Raw genomic sequence first — 22780 nt, forward strand, 5'->3', positions numbered from 1 at the left:
GAGAGACCTCTTTCCTTTTTTCCTTTCTCTTTTTCCTTCTTTATTTTTTTAGCGCCTCGTTAGATAGCTCTCTGCAGAGTTACTTTATTGCTTGTGCCGGGTTTCCTCTTCTCCGAGCTGGGGTAGCGCAGCTCCAAGGGAGGAGGTGCAGCAGCGGCGGAGCGCTGTCAAAAGTCTGCGGAAAACTCCTGTTGGCAAATTATGAAGGCACCCAGTTTTCTGGGGATGGGATTTCTTTCTCTGCTTTTTTGGGACGATGTGTGAAAAGCGCAGAATTTAACTTTCTGAACTTGCCTAAACCAGCTTTTTCCTGCCTCCGCACAGTTGCGTTTAATTAAATGTGCCTAATTTAAGTACAAGGGCTTCTAAACAATAGTCTGTGACATGTGTAGCACAAACCCGTGTTTCCTCCCTCCAAACGATGTCAAAGCAGGCAACTTTGGGAGTTCCCTTTTTGCTGGGTGCTTGTGAATTATTTGCTTTCTGAAGATGTAAAGGCCAGCTGTCAGCTGGTGTCGATTGCTGGAGTGGGATTTTGCTGAATTGTGGCAGTGGAGAACCTGGCTGTGGCCCAAGAACCCTGACTTTCACATGTACCCCCAAATAACCACTCTTGAGAGAACATTGAGTTTGTCTGGGGAAGCACTTCGAATGCAGATAATGCTTCCCTTTCAAGGAGACATGCTATCTTGAGTATGCCTGCTGCCTATCAGTGTACTTGCAAAGGAATTTTATTTTGGACTAAATAATAATCTCCCATTATCAAATGATACAATACTGAGAGATTCTTGACTTCTGACAGCTTTTCCACTTCTTCATAGAAGATTCTTCATCTCCTCCCTCTATGTCAATAACTCAGTTTCACAACATGTATGTGGCAAAAGTCTTGTTCCCTCTTGCTTTGCGCTTGCAAATCTGATTAGTTTAGGACAGTGAAAATGGTAGTAAGCAGAGGAGCATCAGCATTGGTTCTTGTGCATATTTTCCATTAGAGAGTGTTTATGGTGCTCAAGCTGCTTCCTTAACTCCATGGATTTGTAGCAGGAGTGCTACAAGATCATCAGGTCTGGGTGAGGCTTGACTCCGCAATTTAAATTCTGTTTAATGGGCCAGAAAACACATTAGCTTATTTTTGCTGGCTTGATGCTAGCTGGGGGATAAAGGATACCTGTTCTGTCAGGAAGGCTGCTGGTATGGAGTTGACCTGTTGGTGTTTTAGGAACAAGCTTCTGCTTTAGTGAGCATCTGCCTCCGTGACCATGGTGGGTTTGATCTGGGATTAAAATCCCTACATCACTTTTATGGCAACAATGCCCTCAGGTGTTTCAGGGAAGGTTGGTTGAACAAAACCTTTGGTTTTTTATGTAGAGATGGCTATTTCTGGCTGATTCATTTTCCATGAGAATGTGTCAAGACATGCATTTCTAACGGGCATTTTTCTGCTGAGCAGTGGCTTTCTGAAATCTTTCCATGCCCCTTGTACTGACTGCACAAGAAATTGAAATAGTACAATACTTGAAGTTGCTGTAAGAAAAGTTTGTATAAGTTATATTTTGCAGAGATCAAGAGCTTTCTGTGTATCTGAGACATCCGTGTAAGTTCTGCTGTACCTCAGTGGTATTTGTAGCTAGAGCAAGATTATTCTACAGAAGAATTCTTGTAAATCTTCATTTATTTTTTATGAAAACCCAGTACGTGTTTTACTCTCTGTTCTGTCAGCTGACTGAACTCTCAAATAGCTTTCTCTTTCCCAGGTATGCAAACTAACTGTTATTTAAGACCAGAACTGTAAATCTTTAGCATAAGGGTGAAACTTGGGGGAGTTTTCAGGAGTTAAGCTTTTTTTTTTTTTTTTTTAAAGGATAGTAGCTGTTGTAAAACCCTGTTTTCCCCTAAACTTAATTTGCAACTCTTGAGTGAAGAGTTGAATAAATATTGTGATGGCTTATATACTTAAAAATTCTTTTGACCTCATTCTGAGTTCCAAACACTTGTAATAGGGCTGAATGTTTAAGAAGGTCTTGACCCAAAGCAACAGTACCACAGGCCAATAGTTCAAATGCTCTAGGAATAAAAATGCGATTGACTTGTGTGGCTTCGTTGGAGCTTTAATATGGTGAAGCTTTCCAGAAACCGGGTCATGGATTCCTCCATGCTTACAGCCTTCAGCGATCAGACAGCTGTGCTGGCAGGTGTAGGGGTGCAAAGAGCCTGATGTGAAATATGGTATTTAAATTTTGACTTCCCCTTGCCCACATTTCCTCAGCTGTTTCAGGTGAGTAGGTGTACAAGTTCCTCACCCCTAATTGTTAAATCCAGGCTGGATTTTGTGCACTGTTTCTGCCGAACTGCAGAAGTTTTTGGGTGCCGGAGTTTTTGACCTGTTTCATCCGTAAAGTCACAGGCATTCCAAGGGCATTGTGCAGATGAGCGGGTTAGGAGCAAATGTTGGCATCCGGGCTGAGTGAGATGACTCCGGAGCAGGATCAGATCCTGCATGTGTGTGGAGCAATGCTGTCTATTTCAGAAATCTACTGCAGGCATTTCTGTCACTTCATTACTGTAGTAAATCATCACTAAGGAAAAAAACCCTCTCTGTGGCAGCAGTTAGGCAAGAGCTGTGATTATGTCAGTAATGCCAGGAAGCAAATGGGGCTGGATGCCTTCGAGTGGGTGATAATATGGAGGGCGTGGGGTTGGAAGAGAGAATGGAAACAGAGATGGGTGTTTCTTTTCTCCTGCCTGCATCTGAAATGGCACAGTTTGCTGTCTGGCATTGTTTCCCCATAAATAGGAGTACCTGTGTTTGAACCCGGCACTTGAGCAGTTTACTCTAAACTGCTGCACTGTTTCACTGATGACGTGGGTAGCCTTCAAGGTTTTGGGTGCTATGAGTGGATCATTAACTGAACAGGCAAGGAAAAAATTCTTAATGCCCTTTTCAGGGTGCATGCCTGTACATGCTGGATCGCTTTTCTTAAAGCATTTTGTATATGGGATTGTCCAAAGGAGCAGAACTGCAGCCTGTGTAAAGGGAATCTCGAGTCTTCACACATCTGGAAGAAATAGAGGAGAAAAAGAATCACTTACTCTGAATTGTCACCGTGTTCAACATAACCCTCCTAATTCGGAAGGGTATTAATGTTTTAAGTAGGTGGACACAATAATCAGCAATGCTAGTGGCATAGGAAAGGCTAATGTGGTTCTTCAGTATGAGACAGGCTGAGATAAGGATGCTTATTCCTGACATCTCATTTTGTACTGATCAACTGATCATTTGTTGAGCTCTCAGCCTTGCTAATACCAGTTCTGCTTGGGGATTAGTGTGGGTTGGGATCAGTCTGGGACTAAATCAGCAGGCAGGTCAGTATCAACATTTTGTAAAGAAGTGGGAACTGGGGCTGTGTTCAGGTCCTAGTGAAGCTGCTGCCACACACCTGTGTGTGCATTTACGAAGGTAGTCCAGTGCTGACTTAAGAGCTGTGTGATTCCTTGGGTCGAGGTTTATTAGAATTCAGGGAGGTATTATGAGTAAATTAATCCAGCAGTTCATGCCATCATTTACCTAAACATCTCCTTTTTACACCAGAGCTGTGTCTGCTTCTCACCCGTGGCTGCTACTTGAAGACATTTTATTAATCTGACATTCAGCTGTCAAAGTGCCCTTTCTTGCATTTTTTTTTTTTTCCTGAAAGGCTTTCATCTGGGAACCTGAGAATTCTTAATCAAATGTACATCCACAAGGATGAAGAATCTATTTTTGATGGTTTTTTTCCTCATCAAGAAGACTGCTTAACTGAAAAGTAAATCTGATTTATTTCTTAAAAACTTACATAATTCTCAGACATACTCTGTTTCACCAGTGCTATGTTCTTTTGTGTGCAGTGCTGATATCTTAGAGGCAGAAGTTGCCTGGTTACATTAAACAGACCAAATTCTTCCTCTTTTAGCCATTTTAACCCAGTGTTTCTCCAGAGACCACCCCCATTATCTCAGATCATGAGAACCAAATGCAGATTGACGCTGGGGCAGTCTTTGCTCTTTGCAACTGACTGTGTATGAACTGTATGTTGCAGAGATGTCCTTGCGCTGCCGATCTTCAAGCAGGAAGAACCGCAGCTGTCTCCTGAGAACGATGCCAAACTGCCACCCTTTCAGTATGTCCTCTGCACAGCCACCTCACCTGCCGTGAAACTGCATGAGGAAACCCTGACCTACCTCAACCAAGGTAGGGTTTGCAGTACACTGAAGGAGAGGGTATTTCCTGGGAACATTTAATGAGATTTTATCCCATACTTTGCCTTACGGGGAGGGCAGTGGGATGGGAGAAGAGGGATAGAAGTGGGGAAGGGGGGTGGAGGAAAGGAGGAATATTTAATTTTCTATATTTAGATACCAGATTATCAACTGTTCTAAAATAATGAAGTATGACTGATTTAACTGTTGACTTAAAGCAGTGTTATAGCTTACACAGGTTCCTGTGGCAAAGTACTGGCTTGATCTCAGACAGCTTAAGGTGCAGCCTCCTGCCTTCATCTCACAAAGCCAGATTGATGAAGTAGATGGGCCAGCTGGGACTGGGGAGGGCTCTTACCGCTGCAAGTCCCCTGGCACTGCTGGAGGGCATAGCCAGAGGATGAATTAGCAGGTATCCAGAGGCTGCTCTGAGGGCTGGGCAGTGACATCTCTCCCACAGGCAGGCTGGTGTGGCTCTGCTCAGTGCCTAACTTGACAAGTTGCCAGAGTTCAGTGCAGCAAGGTCCTTTATCACTGACCTCACAGACTAGTTCATACTCCTGGATAAACAAGCACTGTGTTTCTCTGTGTTCTCTTCTTTTTCCCCCTTTGGCAGCATTTATGCAGGCACATCTGTGGTTGGTGTTTGGCTGTCACTTTGTAGCACCTCCTGTGTGTGGGTCTTGAGGGGATCAGACCTCTCCATGTACAAATTATGCTAAAACACACTTAGGCTCATTTTCTGCCAGGCTGCAAAAAAGGGCCTAACAACAAGCTGAAGGCTGTCTGCTGTCTTGCTGAGATCCTCTTCTGCCTCAGGATACTGCCTCAGCTCTTTGAGCTTCATGCACTGAGTAGGATGCTCCCTTGGGTGGGTACCTCCCTGGGTAGATTTCTCTTAATGCTGGTAGGTGTTGGAGCCCTGACCTCCCTTGGACCCTGACCTCAGGTGCATCTGGCTGCTGGATCTGTGCTGGTAGCTGGTAGACCCATAGAACCCCTGCAGAAAGATCAGTGAAGTACTGCAGGCTCTACCCAAGGAGCCAGGTATTTCCTGTCACATAAGCTGGCACTGTTGTGTCTCTCAGGATCAAAAGATGCTTGGGATATGCGACTGTGTCATCTCAGTTTATCCCTCGAAACACAGCAGATCCCAGGAGGTGGCAATAGGGTGTATCAATTGTGAGATTTAGATGAATCTTCCTATGAAACACAATTCTTTCCTGTATTGGAATAAAAGATTTTTTTTTAATGAAAATCTGTTGACCGCCAAATATTTTAGCATACATGAAGCAGTGCAAACTTTTTTACTTTGGCAGTGGAAAAAGTTAGACAACTCTTATCACAATACCATGAGTTTTTAAAAAAAAACCTGTGTGACCACATTTTCCTTTGCAAAATAAGATTTTTACTGCCTTTTAGATAGATGTCGTGCTGTGTTAGGCTTTGTCCTGCTTACTATTGCAAGGAGTTGTCTACTGCTACATCTTGACACTGCTTCCTGCTTCCTTGGCATTTCTTGGATATCATCCCTTTCATCCCTCAAGGTGGGGTGTGTCTTTGCAGAATACACCCTGAAGAGCGTGAAGCTGGGCCGGCCTGGAAGAGCAAAGTGGGGGTGAGGCTGGTGGGAGCTGTGCAGAGGGGCAGGGCTGGGAAGCTGGAGTGTCTAGTTTCTGTTAGTGGGTTATTGGTGAGAACATTGCCATGGGTTAAAAAGGGATGAGGACTGAAAGGCTCTGTCAGAAAATTAATCTCCTTAGTAAAGTTGTGTTCTGTGGGCTTGAGGAGGTATGTGAAGGGGACCTTGAGGCAGCTGAGGTTTCTGAAACCAATACTTGTGGCACAGCAGAGGAACTGGCTGACTCCAAAGCACTGGACCCAGCTGCAATGCCACAGCCATCTCATGAAGCAGTTTAAGACCATCCCCTACACCTTATCACCTTGTGCTGGCTGTAAGCAAAGGGACACCTCTTGCACCTTAACCTCTCTGTGTTTTATCATAGATTGGCCAAGAACTGTTACATAAAACTTCCCTTCTTGAGTGTTGTGATGGATTACTTTAGCAAATGGGTAACTTCATTAATGAATGTCCCTCTGGCCCTGCCTGTGTGTCAGTCATGGCTGGCTTGTAGTAAGGGAGATACAAAGACACACTGGCTGTCCTAGCACCAACAAAGCAATTCACATCTGGCGTGGTTAATTTCCCAAATTGTGAGTAAAGGGTTTGGGTTTTCTGCTTGCTGGGTGATTCTTGCAACTTGCTGTTCAAATGTTCCTTCTTGACTTTAGCTCTTTGCCACTCAGTAACTGACCTTTTGTCACTGTGAAGCAGCTCTGCTTCCTGCCCTCCACACATTCTCCACACATGACTTGCTCAGTGGTGGTGAATGGACCAGCTCAGGAATGTCCATATACAGAACTGCATGGAAGAGAGGTCAGGGCTGACAGAGCTGTGGGCTATGGAAACCTGGAAGTACTGGATAGCAAATTGAAAAGGCCAAGTTGCATAGCAGAGATAGAAGAGGAATCAGTGGAGAGTTTCAAGTGATATCTGAAAGGATTTCACATGGGCTAGGAAGGAGGACTGGTCCAGTGGCTGTGTTTGTGTACAGCTGGAAGAGGGTTCTGGACTTGTGGAGCATAGTGGCTTTTCTTGAGCCTTGCTTCTTGCAGGATAGACCTAGAGGGATGGTCAGTGGTGTTGGAGGAAGAGATCTTTGGTCTGGGGACTCCACAAGGACGGTGGCTGAGAGGACTCTGGAGCTGGAAACCAGAGACCAGTGTTTTCACTAAGGAGCAGGGGAAGTATTTGTGAGGGAGCATAATGGAGTGAGCTTAGCTGTAGTGTTAAGTTGACTTGGGGACATTCAGCAGTGGCAGAGTCCCAAGTTTGTCTGCTCCAGTTTGAAACCATGAGTGCTCTCTGGCCACAGCTCTAGAACCAGTCTGTAAATGAGGTAACTAGAGTCAAATCTGTTGCTTGGATTCCAGAGACTGAGTCATTACACTTGTCTTTCCTGATCTCTTTCCCCCCTGCCTTCCCACATTCCTTGGGAAACTGGAGCCAAATTGAACACAGTCTTAGTTTGCTGATCCTTAGGGCAGTTCCTTCATTAAGAGTTCTTTACTGGAACTCAGAAGGATTACTCATCTGATGGGACAAAGTATAGGCTTATTAATATGGTGTCTCAATACCACTCCACCTTCAGTCAGTGAAACTGGTAAAGGTGCTGTCCTTGCACTGGAAGCTGCTGCTGGCATTGCTCTTTTGGCCAGGGATCACATCTGTCAACAGAACTACACTGTCCAGAAGTCTGCAGCAGAAACATCCTAACGTTTCTGGAGCTAGCCTGCCTTTTAGCACTATTTTGGTGTCTCTTGTGGATAGGGATTTTCAGACAAACAATCAACCAGCAACCATATTACAAACCACTGCTTCAGCAAGACAGCTTGATGCAGTGCATATTCCATGGTCTGCAGTCATATGGGGTGTGGTTTGACCATGGCTGGTTGAAACCAGTTTCAAACATGGACAGAAATGGAAGCAATGAAAGGTGGTTCCAGAAATTGCAGCAGGAGGAATGTGGAGGAAACAAGCACTGTGTACAGTAGATCTGAATGCTAATAAATGTGAGGAAATAAAGTCATTCTGTTAAAAAACAAAATGCCAAAAATCACAAAAACCTGAAAGTCATTGCCCAAGGGAATTAGCTTGTAGTGCCAGAACCACATGTGGACTGTGAGCTGTTCAAGTCATGATTTTGTTTCATGACCAGCATTGGGTTGGCTCAGAACCTCAGATGTTAATTACTTCACCTAGAGGGAGGTTAAGTTTAGTGGCAGAGGGTCACTGAGAGCAGGCTGTGTGAGAAATCCAGCCCAGTCCCCTAGTGGTACTTCAGAGTAACTTGCCGTCATCTGCCTGTAAAGTTTTCCTGGGCTCTGTTCAGCTCTCCCAGTCTGCAGTGTGTGACTTGTGGTTCTTGGCCATGCAGACATTTTAGTGTACAGCTGGTTGGGGTTTGGAAGGCTGGACACCTCTGCTTCATGGTGTCTTCCAGGAGTCAGCCTTAGTGCCAGTCCTAGATGGTTCAGAAAACAAACAAGCCAAAAGCCCAAACCATGAGGGAGAACCCCTAACATCTGAGAGAATTTGTGATACTGAGAGTGTTGCTGTAGAGGTGCATTAGCTCATAAACCTATAGATGGATTTAGTTTGAGTCTGGGTCACACCTAAACAAAAGCCCTGAATTTCAAGCCCAGGGTGCCAAGGCATATATCCAGGTCCAAGATACATATGCATAAAATGGTACATTTTAAACGGTGCTGCATTTAAAATCTGTTGGGTGTTGTCCTGCCTCAGCTCAACTGTAGATATGCTCTGGTTGCTTCTCCAAAGAAAGGTGCAGGAAGCACTGGGCAAGGAACAGCTGAAGAGGACTCTTTGGAGTTCATTGCTAATTGTTTGGGTAGGAGATGGAATTGCTTACAGCAGAAGGCAAAAGAGAACCTTTGCCTCCCTTAAAAAGTCTAAAGTTCAAATTTGGTTGTCTAATCTTCTATAGCCAGAGAACCCAGTTTTAAACACTGAGATTTACAGTAAATGAAAAAAGCTGTTTTATATTGACGTTAACTCCTACGTAATTGAGTTTTTATGGGGTCACAACTGCCTGGATGTTTGTACTTTTCCTGGAACAATTCTTTATTTGCCTAAATGAAGTGTAGAGAAGGATGAGTGACCAGCTCTGGCTGGGTGTGCTTCTGGTTTAATTATAGCTCTGTTTATGAGGATATTTTTGCTTTGTCCTGTGCTATGAACTGCCTCTTTTCCTGACAGTAACTTCCATCACTGACCAGGCCCTGGGCATGTGTAGAAGCTCTGCTGCTGGTGGACATGTCGACAAATCCTCCACCCTTGCCTGAGATCACAGACACAGCAGTGCCTTTGTGTCATTGAGACTGAGTACCAGGTGCTCCCTGGTGCCTGCCTACCCACCCATGCATCCTTATTCTCTAATCGTTGTGGGGTGCCATACTGCTCCTTGACCCCTTTCCAGTCTGTTCTTGGGTTTGAATGGCTTAAAAAATGAAATGGCTAACAAAGCTAATTTGTCTTTCCCATTTCTGAAAGTGGCTTTTGGTGTTTTTGGTTCTTGTGGTGCACTTCATCTTTGGAGAAGGAATTTGTCTCCTGCCTGACTTTGAAGACAGCTCTGAGTAGGTTCTGGTGTCTCAGCTGAAGCCATTAATTGTGCTAGAAGCAATTTCCCCATATGTTTGGCAGCTCTGTCTTCACTTGGCAGCCCAGGATAAACAACCCTCTCTCCAAACCACACTATCCCAAAGCTGACTATGAATCTTGCTTCAGATGACAGGGCACCTCTGCGTAAGTAGAGCATCTGACTTCTGTTGTCCCTAGGAAGCTAGAATCTCAGTTGTCTTTTAACCAAGAGGCTGTTTTCTATTCTTTTTGTAATCCTTTCTTCTGTTGCTAACATCTGGATGAAATTCAAGTGGGATTGTGAACTTGCTGGATTGTAGCCTGTGCACAACTCCTACTGGAAGCCCCTAGAATGCATTTTGTTCTCCCGTAAATCTTCCAATATCTGTGAAAAAAGGGAGTGCTCAGAAGTTCCTCAGAGTGTAGTAAGAAGTATGAAAATACCGGGAAGGCTTTTTCCTTCTAGTCCACATAATTTTTTTACTTTATCCCATTATCCATATCTATTTGAGATTCCTTTAATTATGACAGAGAATTTTTTGCCTGTGATTTTACAGGATTTGATGTTTGTGTGAATGTTACTGTCAATGTGTAGAAATTTTCCAATTAGCTTCCTCTAATCTGTAGTCCTAAAAGACCACATTTTAGGTAGCAGTCAGAAGCTTGAGAAATACTGTAAGTTTGACATGATTAGCTGTTTTTGTAGGAGTAAGACAGATTTTTTTAAGAGAATATACTTTTTATTTTCCTAAAGAGGTATGGAAAAGAGCAATTTTTTTTCTCCCATTTGCTTCCTACCAAGGATTTATTATGTGTCCCTGATACTAGACAGCAAGCACTGGAGCGTGAGATTCTTCCTGTCCCAGCTTGGTGCCATGTTTGTGACCAGTGTGGAAGGTACAGTCAGCTTTGATCCCATCTCCTTCCCTGCCCTGTGTAGGCACTGGTTGAGCAGCCACAGGTGGGAGTGGGACTTGCTTCTTCCAGTTTCCTATTGCAGAAATGTGAAGGAAGGGATTTAACCTGAGGGCATCTAAGGGAGCTGCTATGTGGGGTCAGGAGTCATACTCTGCTCTTCTGCATCCCTTGTCAGCACCCTCACCCAGGACCATTCTTTTTAGTTATCTGAAACTCAAGTAAATATTACACACAAAGCTACTCTTACAGAGCTATAAAACCTGTTGTCCAAATTGACTTAAAACAGGTTGAAACCAGAAGAAGCCTGTATTTTTTACTTACACAGAGAGGGCTGAGATTTTCTGAGCTGGGCAGATGTGACTAAGATAATCCTGAGTGTTTCGAGTACATGCTAGAGAAGTGGAAATACAGGAAGAAATTATTTTCACAGGGTATTTCTTTTTTCAGCTTTCCATTGGAGGTCCATAATTTCTTCACTGATTAATTTGTATTAAAAATCAAAGTTTATAACATGGTTTAGATTAGGTGAGATCAAGTGGATGAAGACTATGCAAAAGAAACCCAAGTGCACAGAGTGAAGTTAGCAACTAGAAGTGTTTGTGTCTGCTGGCTTGTTTTGTGTCCTTGATTCAAAGTGAGACTGTAGGCTTTGGGGATTTAAATGCATCTCCCTCTCTTTTGAGTGGAAACCATTGTAAATGAGGGTTATTTCTGTTAGTGCCTGTTAGCAACGAAGTGTCACCACTGTAGAACATACCATCTTCAGAAGTCTGTGGAGAGTAGGACTCAGACAAATGTTCATATAGTAAATGAGCAGTGAAATTTTCCTGCAGCCAGCTTGGCTCTGAGGCAGCTCTTTGGCTTTCCCACAAAAAAGAGGTAGGGAAGGAGAAAAGGGGGGGCAAAGAAATCCCCTTGAGTTGGGGGCACATTGTAAAAGGAGGAAAAACATAAAAACGACATGATGACAGTGAAGCTCTGTGGTATGGTGGTAGAATTAGTAGTTGAATTGGTGTGCAGTGTTCCTGTAGTGTTGCTGCCCTGTTGGTAGGGGCAAGCAGGGCAGGAACCCTTGGTGTTGAACTCCTGGGTACCAAAACAAGTGGAGCTAAGGGGGCTTTTTGCAAGGGGAGAGGCAGGAGGCAGGCAAAGGGCCAGACTGTCAACGCTAAAGCAAGGCACGTGTAAATTGTGGTTCTGATTGCCACAGTACAAGCAAATTCGGAAGGAGACCACACAAAAGCGTTAATGAGCATTGGTCATGACTGGGCAGCTCAGTGTAGATACAATCTGGACACTGAACACCAGAAACCAGGAAGATACTGCAAGGAAGAAAGGGCTGGCTGTATTAACCCTGCTCCATCTCTGGGTGCTGTGCTGAAGGTGGGATGTGGGGCTAGATGAGCCTGCAGTGTTAGAATGACTCTTATGTTCCTTTTGCATTTCCTGGCTCACAGCTTGTCCTCCTTTGCAGGATTTCCATGTTCCTAGCATAGAGGGAACTTCCAGGGTGGCCTATTGTGTAGCTGGTGAATTCATAATATCCACTGGATAAACATCTACAGCATCTTGTCAAATGAGACTGCAGCAAGCAACTGCAGAATATCCGCTGTCATTTGTGGTTCAGGGATTTAGGGTTCTGCTTTTGCTTCTTGTCCTGCAGAGTGTCCGCGCATGGGACGCTTGAGCAAGTCTTATGTTAGTTTTTATTTTTGCTTGCGACTGGCTAAAAAGGTGTGTGTCATCAAGTATGCAAGTTCACATGCCAGCTCTGCTACTCTTGTCTGTTTACCCTGAAGGTTCATTAATCTTTCTTGTCAGAAAAATCTTGTGTGTGCCTGATGCCCTGAATAGTTGTGCTTGGCTGTTTCAAAGGCGTTCCTCCTGCCTGCTGGATGTGCTTTGGTTTGGTATGATAAATGCTTGCTGGTTTTTTTTTCCCCTCCCCCTCCTTCTGCATGGTGCGTTTGACTGTCAGCATTCCTTTGCCTTTATCTGTGCACTCTTTAGGATGTCCATATAAAGTTGCTAAATGGTATTTTTATTGGCCAACTTGGCTTAATAATCAAACAGTTTCCAGGCTGGTTCTGTCTAGTGCTGTGTGGATCCATTCTGAGAAAGAGGACTATCTGTTGGGTGTTTGTTTTTTTTTTTTCCCTCTTTCCTACAGACTTTTGTTGGGGATATTGCTGATTCAAAGGTTAGAGTTTAATTAATTTCTGGAAAGGCTACTTTGTTAGATTAAGTAAGGCCTGAGTCATATCAGCCTGGAACATCAGCATCCTAATTGGAAATTAGTGTATCGTATCGGTATATTGTGCAGGAAACCACAAAATGCACAGTGCAAGTGGCCCTTGAAATGTAACACGAAAACAAAGAAAAGCAAGCAGGATATTGTGGTTGTGTAGTAAATAATATTTGAGCAAAATTTAACTTTGAGCTTGAAATGGTGATAATCTTTTGTAATCAGAAATTACCTAGAATTTCTGATGGCTGTCTAAATTTCATGGAAATCAGTAAGCTGTTAAACATGTACCTTTTGAGCAGGTAAAATCCTTCCTGTGTTGAACTAAATTATTCTTCCCCTGTAGTAAGTGGTTGACTTTCAGTTCTTCTGTCTCCACCTTAAGTGGTCATGCCCACATTTAATGTGTGTTAATTACCAAAGACAATGAAGTTAAAAAAAGTAAGCAGCCTATAAATCCTCCCTCAGATAGGTGGAATTGCTTCATGAATTGCAAACCAGGAACTCTCTGGACCTGGGTGGTTGCTACTTTACTGGGTACTACTTTGTTTGTAAAGCAAGTTGCTCAGACTGTAGCCTAGGAGGAGATTACATAAATTTGCTGTTGCCCAGAGAATGTCTGTTTAAAATAGAAATTACAGTGTATCATCACTCGCCCGGGTTTTTATTGGTGCCCCTGAAGCTTTCAATGAAGTTGGGAGACAAACTGCATCTCAAGAATTTGCTGTGGTTTTCTGAATATTTATTACTGTCCTGCTCTCTGCCTGAGGTAGGGAAGAATGGTTGTGGTGACACAGACGTGCAGGAGGCTGCTGCAGCCTCAGCTGTGCTGGGGATGGCTTGCAAAGTGTCCCCTTCATTTCAGGTAATGACAGAGGTGCTTTAGGTGCCCCTGTGCATGTGTCCAGTACCACACCTGACCAGAGACCAGGCTGGTCATCGACTTTGAGGTGATCTCAGTCCTGTGTTGCCTGTGATGGTGCAGCTGTGGCCAGTGTTGAGAGCATGGTAGGAAAAGGGTTTCAGCAAGTTGCTGGCCTTTAGCCCCATCATCCTGATGAAGGGGACTGATCTAAAACAGCACTGCTGCTCTCCACTGCCACAATTGTTTTTTCAGGCTCTTTTTCCCATCTGAGCCCCATTCTTCCATTGTCAGCTGAGGACAAGATACTTGCCCTGGTCTTGGACCTGTGCTATTCAATCAAATAACTGCAGAGTCTAAGCATTGGTACCCTCTGCCCCTGTCTCCAGCTTCAGCACCAAGTATTGACTTGAAAAGTTGCAGTCTGACCTGTATTAATCTGTATTTCCATCTGAGACAAATGGAAAAACTCATTATGGGGGAGTATTTCAGCTGTATGTTTTGGGCGTAGCTAGTTGTAGTCTGTCTTGAGAACTGGAAATGCAGATTGTTTTAGTCTCACAGACATGTTTCTTTACAGTTTTGGGTACCTGACTAAGAATGATCTGTTACTGATTTAATTTTAGCAGAAAATTGTCAGCGTGTGCCTGCTAGTGCTGGTGAGTTAGTGATGCAGGATTCATAAATGATCTGTGGATCAGAGCCTTGTGTGACTTCTTTGCCCTCTTTAACGCCAGGGGGAGTTCAGCTTTCTTCAGGTTAGGTTGCTGTTATTTGCGCTATTTTACAGAGGGACTTCGTTTTCCAACACCCAAGTGGTCATTCTTTAGGGCCTTTTTTCCCTGCAGTAATAATTGCAGGGTGGAGATTGTAATTCACCATTTCAGGAGTTTCGCTGGTAGCGATGGTGGAAAATACAGGGTGAACAAAGTTTGGAAGTTATTTTTCAAGGACAGAGTATAATCCAAGCAGTTTGGTGCTATAAAAGTACAAGTATCTGAATGCTGTCCATGCTAATAAATTCTGGGTACCATAAGCCACAAAGGAATGAATTTGCTGGAAAGCTTTAAGGAGAATAAACTAAAAATCAATACCAGAAGATGGATATATAAGGGAACTTTGAGGAATTAGGACCAAATTCTCACTGACAAGAGTTTCACAGAGAGGGGAAAAAGCCGCATGTTTTCTGAAGCTTGGCTGGGAGCAGTCTTGTTGGATAATCGTGTAGCAACTCAAGTTAAACATTCAGAGTTCAAGGGGAAAGCAGTTAGCATAAAATACCATTTTGATTGAGGTTTTTCATGGAATAAATTGCGTTCCAGGGCTTCCATCAGATGACCCATATATCTTTCATCAAAGCATTTTATTTCCTCTTTGGCTTTCTGTTTAATATTAACTCTGTCTACACTGCAGTTTCTTTTTCACTGGTCTGCAGGATCTGTTTCTGACTCCCTCCAAGGTGAGTCACTCCTGTCAGAAGGAGATGTGAGGTGCCCACTACCTGCCAGGCTGCAGTTCTGTCCCTATTCCATGCAGGGGATCAGAGATGGCACGCTGCAGAGTTTTTGAGTGCTTGATGCTAGTTTGAAAGGAACGTGGGTGATGTTTTTATGCCCATTATTTTCTTTTGTCTCATTGTAACTGCAGATAAGCAGATCAGGCTGACCAAAGAGCAAGAGTGTATCAGTGCACAAAGGTGTCCCAAAAATCTGCTCATTCCTGAGATATTTGCTGAGTGGCTGACAGTGCTTCTAGTTTGACCATTGCCTTCCTGCATAGCACAGCTTATACCACTACATTTCACTGTCCCTGTTACCTCCGAGTAGTTAGATGTGTTTTACTGTTTTTTGCTCTCAAAACCTAAATTAATTTTATGTAATGATTAATTAGCCTCATATTTGCATGGGAATGAGCTGTAAGTTCAAGAGATGCTTGGCTGTGTAAATGGGTTCAAGATTATGAACTGTATCACAGTATATATAGTGTGATAGGTGTGTAGTGTATAGGTGAAGTGTATCTTCAGACTGAATCACTGAGCAGCCAAGTGCTTTGTACAACATGGATAAACATGTACAGCACATACAAGTATGTAGTACAGCAGATGTGGCACTTAGGGACATGTTTTAATGGTGGACATGGTTAATGGTTGGATTTGATGGTCTTAAGGGTCTTTTCTATCATTCTGAGAGAAAACCCAATTTGTTAACCTGACCCTGATCATTTTTATACTAATGTAGCAGTATTGATTATGTACATATCTCTAAAAGTAGTCAGGTGAACAATAGTAACGTGTCAGTGGGAACATTAGAAAGTCTTGTGAGTTAAAGTGTGGAAGACCTCAATTTCAGGACTGTGGTTTACAAAATCCAGTTTTGCTGTCCAGCAGTCTTCAAAGGCAGGTCACTGTTGTAATTTTGTTTTACTTACATGCCAAGAGATGGGTAAAGATCTGTGCATGTTTCCATGCTTATTTTGGTACTACATATGATTTATTCTCTGCTCTCCCCATGCCCTAAGTCACTTGCTGGATTCAAGGGTCATTTCCTGTTTGCAGAACTCCTACTAACATCAGTAGAACTGTTGTGCAAACATTTGGAGCTTCAATATGGCCTCTCTTGTCCTTCCTTTTTTTTTTCTTATCTGCCAGCCAGCTGAATAAGCACAGATATCTCTGTGCTCTGTGGATATGGTCTATACTAACATGGGTGGGATTCTCAAAAGGTGCTCTGCCTTTCTGACACATCTGCTGTCATAAGTCTTCCATTTCTAAATCCAGATCCAAAAATTTAGCATTTTTGTCTCTGCTGGTAGAAGCTGCTTAGAGGGAGATAGATCTGCTTTGTAGTTTTCTGTTGGGCCAGTTCTGCAGAGATGCTGGTTGAGCCAGAAAATCCAAGCTGCTCTCCTCTTGGGTGCTTGCCTTGTCATACCCTGTGCATTTTTCAGAAAAAGGGGGGATAGCAAGATGAACAAAAAAAGCTAACTGTAAGGTACACATATGATCCGTTAATGCTAATGATCTATCCTGCCTTGGTACTGGCTGCAGGTTTATTGTAAAGACTTGGTGTTGTACAATGAGCTTTTGTACTGTCTTAGTCATTTCTGTGCATAAGATATTGAGACATCAGTCTCCTTTGTCTGCTGTCAGCCTCAGAGAGATGTTATTTTATAAACCAGTTAGCTGAATTCTGTTGAATTGACTAAATTCCTTATGTGAGGGTGGTGGTGGGGTGGTGGAGTGTGAGTTCCCTTCCCGGAACTGGTCCTTGCACATGCTGTAATACCCGTTGCTCCCTCCACAAGTCTGAAGAATATTTATGCCCTTGGCAGTGACTTTCCAGGCCTTATGGAACAAATTTTGGTTTTGTGGTTCACCAAAACACCTTACACTCTGTGAAGAAGGCAAGATTTTCCCCAGTTGCCATTCTCTGCAGGATCATTCCTGGACCTGTTGTGCCAGCACCTCTTCACACAACCATTGCTTTGGTAGGATTGCTTTAGCAGAAGTGACAGACAAAGGCAGTGCTGTTACAGCTGTGTGACATGGGGGGACAGCTGCTTTAAACACCCTGATGACTTTCTGGAGGGTGACCAGAAAACCATAGCAGCCCCAGGAGATAACTATAATTGATGCCCTAATGGAGAGCTTTTAGCTGCTGAAAGGCAAACCTTCCCCTCAGATTTCTGCTGTGCTTTAGTGCCTATCGATTACTGGGGCAAATGCATTATGTTAGCAAAAATAAGCTTTCCCTGATCAAACGTATGCTTTATCAGCCACGTAAATGCCAGCATGACTCTCTCATTGCTACAACATATTAAACACCTTGGAAATGTTTCCTTAAACTCTAGGTCAGTCTTATGAAATCCGTCTACTTGAGAATAGGAAATTGGGAGAGTTTCAAGATTTAAACACAAAATATGTAAAGGTAAGGAGAAATATAGATTTCTTTTCTTCCTGCTACTACATACAGCCTTTAATGAAGGGCCTGACCTTGCTCCCACTGAGACAATGGAAAACACTTTGCCATTGTTTTTAGTGGGAGCAGGGGTGATGGAGTTGTTGAGTGACAGTTTCACGGGACTATGCAGCTTGGCTTTTCAGGGCTTCAGGGGAACCTTTATTCTGTTTGTGATCATGACCCCAGAGTTTCACTATGAATACTGGATTCAGGGGAATCCCAAAGTTCAGTGGTGAACATAGTCAAAGCTGTGGAGAGGCAGACTTGTCTCCCTACTCAATCCCAGCAACATGCCTGGGTTGTTACGTGACAAATGGAGGGCCCAGGTGTTTACACTGTTCTGCCAGGCAGATTCTGCATAGCTCCAGTTTACTTTGGTAATGGGCTTAATCATGAACATATAGAACTTGATCATTTGGTTTGGGGGACTTCTTCTTGTTGTTTCCTCCACTGCCAAAACAGTTCAAATTCAAAAACTTTGGTCTGGACCCTGGTTCTGGATCCAACCTTCAATTCTTGGCTGTTCCGCCTCAGGATATCCTTTGACAAGTGGGAACTAGTTGCAAAATTTGGATCCCAATTTGGATTTCAAATGTTGTCCAAGTCTAGGCCATTCCCTATTTGTCTTCTGGCCCATTTCAGGTAGTATGTGGATTTGGATTCCAATTTTGCAGGTGTTCCCACTGTGGCTTGTTTGCATCTTGAAGCTAGGGTTTGATTTGGGCATTTCTCAGGTTCACTGGCAAAAATTGCTCACTCATTTGATACGGAAGTCCCCAGCAGGAGTGTGAGCTTGAGAAACTGGGATGTTAGGGGTCATTAGCTCATGTAAGCGTAGCACTCTGAATATACAAAAGGCTCTATTAGTTAGGAGTACTTAGGACTTGTCTGCCCTGGGGATTGCCCTTATTCCAGCCTTTTTTCTCCAGTTTTTGGCATGGCTGCACCATTGCAGACCAGCCTGCTGTTACGGATGCTTTCCCACTCTACCCTTGTTTAACTGCTCTGGGGCAAATCCAGTGACTGGCTCTTAACGGCTGGAATCAAGTTTAATTCCCGCTGACAAGGTGTCTGGACATGTCAGCTCCACTGGTGCAGGGACAGGTGAGCTGGCTTCCACATTTGCAAATCAGAATGGGATATACTGGGGTTGGGACATGGTACAGACACATTAAATTTTACCCCCATATGAGCCCTTTTGGGTGTTGAGGCAGTATATATGGTGATGTTTCCATGCCATGACACCTAAGATTAGGTGGACATTGCTATAGTGCTTCCAGAGTGAATCCCAGAAAGCTGTCCAGGGCTGTGTTTCTCCTCCAAGATGTGCCCTGTGAAGGGGGAAGTGTGTTTTTCTCTCTCAGGGGTCCCATAGGAATTTGATACACATGGTGATGGGTCTCTTAGGTGGACCCTTCTACTGTCCTAATGAATGGGGGTGAGAAACATAACAGATCAGCTTTTGCTTCTACTCTGGAAAACCAAAGTCATCTCGAGAGAGGATTCTGGATCACACTGTTCATATTGCTGTCTTTTTTTAACAGAGCATAATCCGTGTAGTTTTCCACGACCGCCGCCTGCAGTACACAGAGCATCAGCAGCTCGAGGGCTGGAGGTGGAGTCGCCCTGGGGACCGCATCCTTGATATAGGTGAGGCTATTTCATTGTGGCACCTCTGCAGTGTTGGGAAGATGAGTGGTGTATGGAGTGTTTGCATTTGTGTTTAGGTTTTTTATGAATCCTGTATGTATCTTTGGGAGGGAAGGAGATCTAGCACTATAGGTCCCAAGTAGAGATGTCTTTGGTGGCTTTGCTTTCACATGCATCTTGTGATTGTATGGAAATGCTTTCTCTTCTTCAATTTAATATTTTTAAAATTTTAGGGGTTTTCTTCTACAGATATCCCGCTGTCAGTTGGTATCTTGGATCCCAGGGCTAGCCCAACCCAGTTGAACACTGTTGAATTTCTCTGGGATCCATCAAAGAGGGCTTCAGCATTCATTCAGGTAAGAGATAAGTCATATTTCTGTGGTAAATACAGTGGTTAGATAAGTTTTAAAGACCTGGGGAGTCAAAATAGCCAGTACATGAAGAAGAGAGAAGGATGATAATGATAATTACTAACTCATGTGACAGTCATGTGTAATTAATCTGTACGATACTCACTAAATCAATTTGCTAGCTACTTGTTAGTGCTGGAGTACTACCTGCTACTGCCAGGATCTTCCTTAAAAAAATACTCAGACACTGGTATTGCTTTCTAAGCATAGGTTTTGTCTTGAGAAAACTGTTCATAACCTGTTAGTTTTGCTTGCTTTCCTCTTTCATGACTGTTTCACATTCTGAGCATCAGCTGTCTTTAATCTGAATGAGGAATTTACCTAACTCAAAGGATGCTTTCCCTGATGCCCTGTTTCTTTCTGAGCTGGTTGTTCTCCTGATTATTTTGTCCAAAGGAACAGAAATGAAAACATATGAACTCTTCTGCCTCTTAGTTTTTTGTGAGGAGGCAAAACCTCATGTTCAGTCAGTATCTGAAATTCAGATTTGCACAGGTTCCAACTGTCTCCAGAGATGAGCACAGCTTCTCTCTTGCCAGGTACATTGCATCAGCACAGAGTTTACTCCACGGAAACACGGAGGAGAGAAAGGGGTGCCCTTCCGGGTGCAAATCGACACCTTTAAGCAGAATGAAAATGGTGAATACACAGAACACCTGCATTCTGCAAGCTGCCAGATCAAAGTGTTCAAGGTATGAGGTAGTTTTGGCTCTGTCATCAACTAGGTTAAGGCACAGAAACATGCAGAGATTTCAGATTGCGTAGGAGTGATGCAAATACTGGAGTAAAAGAACAGGCTTTTGACTGGGTATGCTTAAGATCTTAAACAGGACTTCAGTGCCGAAAGTGGCATAAACACTGACCTACACAGCAATTCTAGTTGAAATACTGCACCAAGACTTGTGCCAGTCCGTTGTGCCTCAAACACTACAAAAATACTGAGATATATAGAATATCCACTGCGTTTTGATGCTCCTAAGCAATCAAGGTATTAGGGCATCTTCAGTTTCTTTGATTGAATTCTCCACAAACAATGAAATTTTATCGTGGAGATCTTAAATACCTTGTCGTTGTTGTTGCAGCAGAGTTTGCCACCATGATACCTGGAGGAGAAAAAGATTCAGACAGAAAGCATCTCAAAGCTCCTAATCTGGGCATAGAAGACCTATAGCTACTTAACAACAAACTCTTCATAGGCCTGTTTTCTCAAAGGATCTGCTGCTCCAGCTTTGTTCCTGGAGCAGTGTCTTTCCTGTTTCTGGAAAGATGGTGCAAATGCCAGTTGAAGTGCATAACTTATAGTCTGAAATAGTTGGAATCACATCTCAGGACTGTGGTCAGCCTATTTTAGAATTGCAGTAGGTGTTAGTGGTGGATGTACAGAAACAGTAGAGATGCTTGATTAATTCTTTTGTCGAGAAAATTCAGATCTGATCTTGTTTCATATGTAGAATTGCTGTAAATCTTGAGGAGACTTTTGTGAACAGATTAGATAAATCTGTTGGCCTCTGTCTCCAAATTTGTAATACTTGGCATAAGGCAGAGCCTGTGCTTGTACTTATAGCCTAAAGGAGCAGACAGAAAACAGAAGACTGACAGGGAAAAAATGGAAAAGAAGACCACCCAAGAGAAGGAGAAGTATCAGCCTTCCTATGAGACAACTATTCTGACAGAGGTAAAGTGTTTTAGACACATCATACTGCATCATGTTGGGAGATAAATTTAAAAGAAAACAGCATCTGAGCCATGGAGATTGTCTTGTGGAGACATGTATGCTCAGATCTGAGTGAAACAGAGTGGAGTGAAATTATAAAATGATTCTCACTGTTGAAATTTATGAAAGATGCCAAAGTTTCTTGTGTTTTGGGGTATAAAACAACCCTTAGCAGCCTTGCTTTAAAAAAAAAAAACAACAACTTTCTCCATTTTCACTGTGCTCCTGGGCACTTGTCATGGCCCTCAGGTGCCAGCTGTATGAAAATACAGTTGTCTGTATTTTTTTCAGAACTACTTGGCAAAAGCTCATGTTGGAGATGGGGCATTAAGCAGATGAATAGACTGTCTGATTAAATTAATAATTTGTTTTTCTGTTATTGTGCCTATGAAGCTGCTGTTACATGCAAAATCTGAGAAGATTCTGGGTTATTCTCTGGGAATATCTTGTGTCTTATATTCTGATGCATCTGGTGTAGAGTTGTATGTGCTTCTGCCCCTCCCTGTCATTACTAAGATATTTGTATAAACTCACCATAAACAGGACTCAAGAAAGGGATTTAGAAGTGTTGTTCAGTCTCCCTATGGGAATGTCCTGTTGTTTGATTTAGTTCTTTCTTTTTTTTTGGACCAGCTTGCTGGACTTCCAAAAATGATGTTAATTATTCTTTATTTAAATCGACTTCCTGTTTGTGAGATCCAGTCTCTCCCACTCAATTTTCCTCATGTTGCCAGGAGCAACCAGCATGTTTTCTGATTGACAGACCTGATTCTACTGAGCTGGCAGATGCCAGACTCTCCCCATGAGCTCTGATGCACTTTGACATATTGCATGGGGAAATACAGGTTGCCAAAGAGTTAAATATTTGCTGGTGCTTGTGGAGATGATAAAATATTTGCTAGTGTTTGTGGAGATGATAAAGCTCCAAAGCTACACTTGCTGTCTTTTTATCGTTGCAAGCAAGGCCCCTACAGAGCATTTTCTTGAGCTCTTGGTGGTGGGGGATTCAACAGGGCTAGATTTCTTCTGCTGATTACTGTGGCTTAAATTCAGAACAGAGTCACCAATTCTAGCTGGGTTACTTTGGTTTTACGCTACTGTCATGGAATGTGGAGTCTGACCTATATTTGTGAAGGCTTTTAGTATCTTTGTGTCTGTCTGTCTATCTTAAATTTTCTCCATTTAATACCCATTTATGACTTGAGCTGTTTGACTAATGGCCAGAGATTTCAGCAGGCTGGTTCACATTCTGCTCCTTCGCGGGTGTAAACCTGAAGCAATGCCACTGGAGCATTTTTGTCACTCTTGCCTGGATTTAATTAGGGATTTATAATTGAGACCAGGGGTATTTCTGTATCAATGCTGCCTTCAGTCTGAGTTGACTTACTGGCGTTGCTCTGACTTACAGCTGTGCACACTTTGGCCCAGTGTTATTTGGGGACAGGCTTTGTGAAATGGGAGAAAGAAATGTGGAATGCACAACTGGAATCAATCTGGCCCCCTGACAGCCCGCTTGGAGAGCAGTGCAGAAAATCCATGGCCCAGCTGCTCCTCCCAGCAGG

The 22780-nt window shown here is 43.2% G+C and overlaps 1 protein-coding gene across 1 annotated transcript in view; it reads left to right on the forward strand.

Moving 5' to 3' along the window:
• Nucleotides 1-4074: 4074 nt before the first annotated feature.
• The window catches only part of TFCP2L1 (transcription factor CP2-like 1), a gene marked incomplete at its 5' end in the record, with an annotated part of 27594 nt that continues 8888 nt past the window's right edge, over nt 4075-22780 (forward strand). The window contains 6 exons of the mRNA XM_017740227.1: nt 4075-4228; nt 17335-17411; nt 18989-19094; nt 19344-19450; nt 20044-20196; nt 21069-21179. Of these exons, the coding sequence (XP_017595716.1) occupies nt 4075-4228; nt 17335-17411; nt 18989-19094; nt 19344-19450; nt 20044-20196; nt 21069-21179 (708 nt within the window). The remainder of the gene's footprint in view (nt 4229-17334; nt 17412-18988; nt 19095-19343; nt 19451-20043; nt 20197-21068; nt 21180-22780) is intronic.

Source organism: Corvus brachyrhynchos, unplaced genomic scaffold (assembly GCF_000691975.1).
Source record: "Corvus brachyrhynchos isolate BGI_N302 unplaced genomic scaffold, ASM69197v1 scaffold126, whole genome shotgun sequence".
NCBI lineage: Eukaryota > Metazoa > Chordata > Aves > Passeriformes > Corvidae > Corvus > Corvus brachyrhynchos.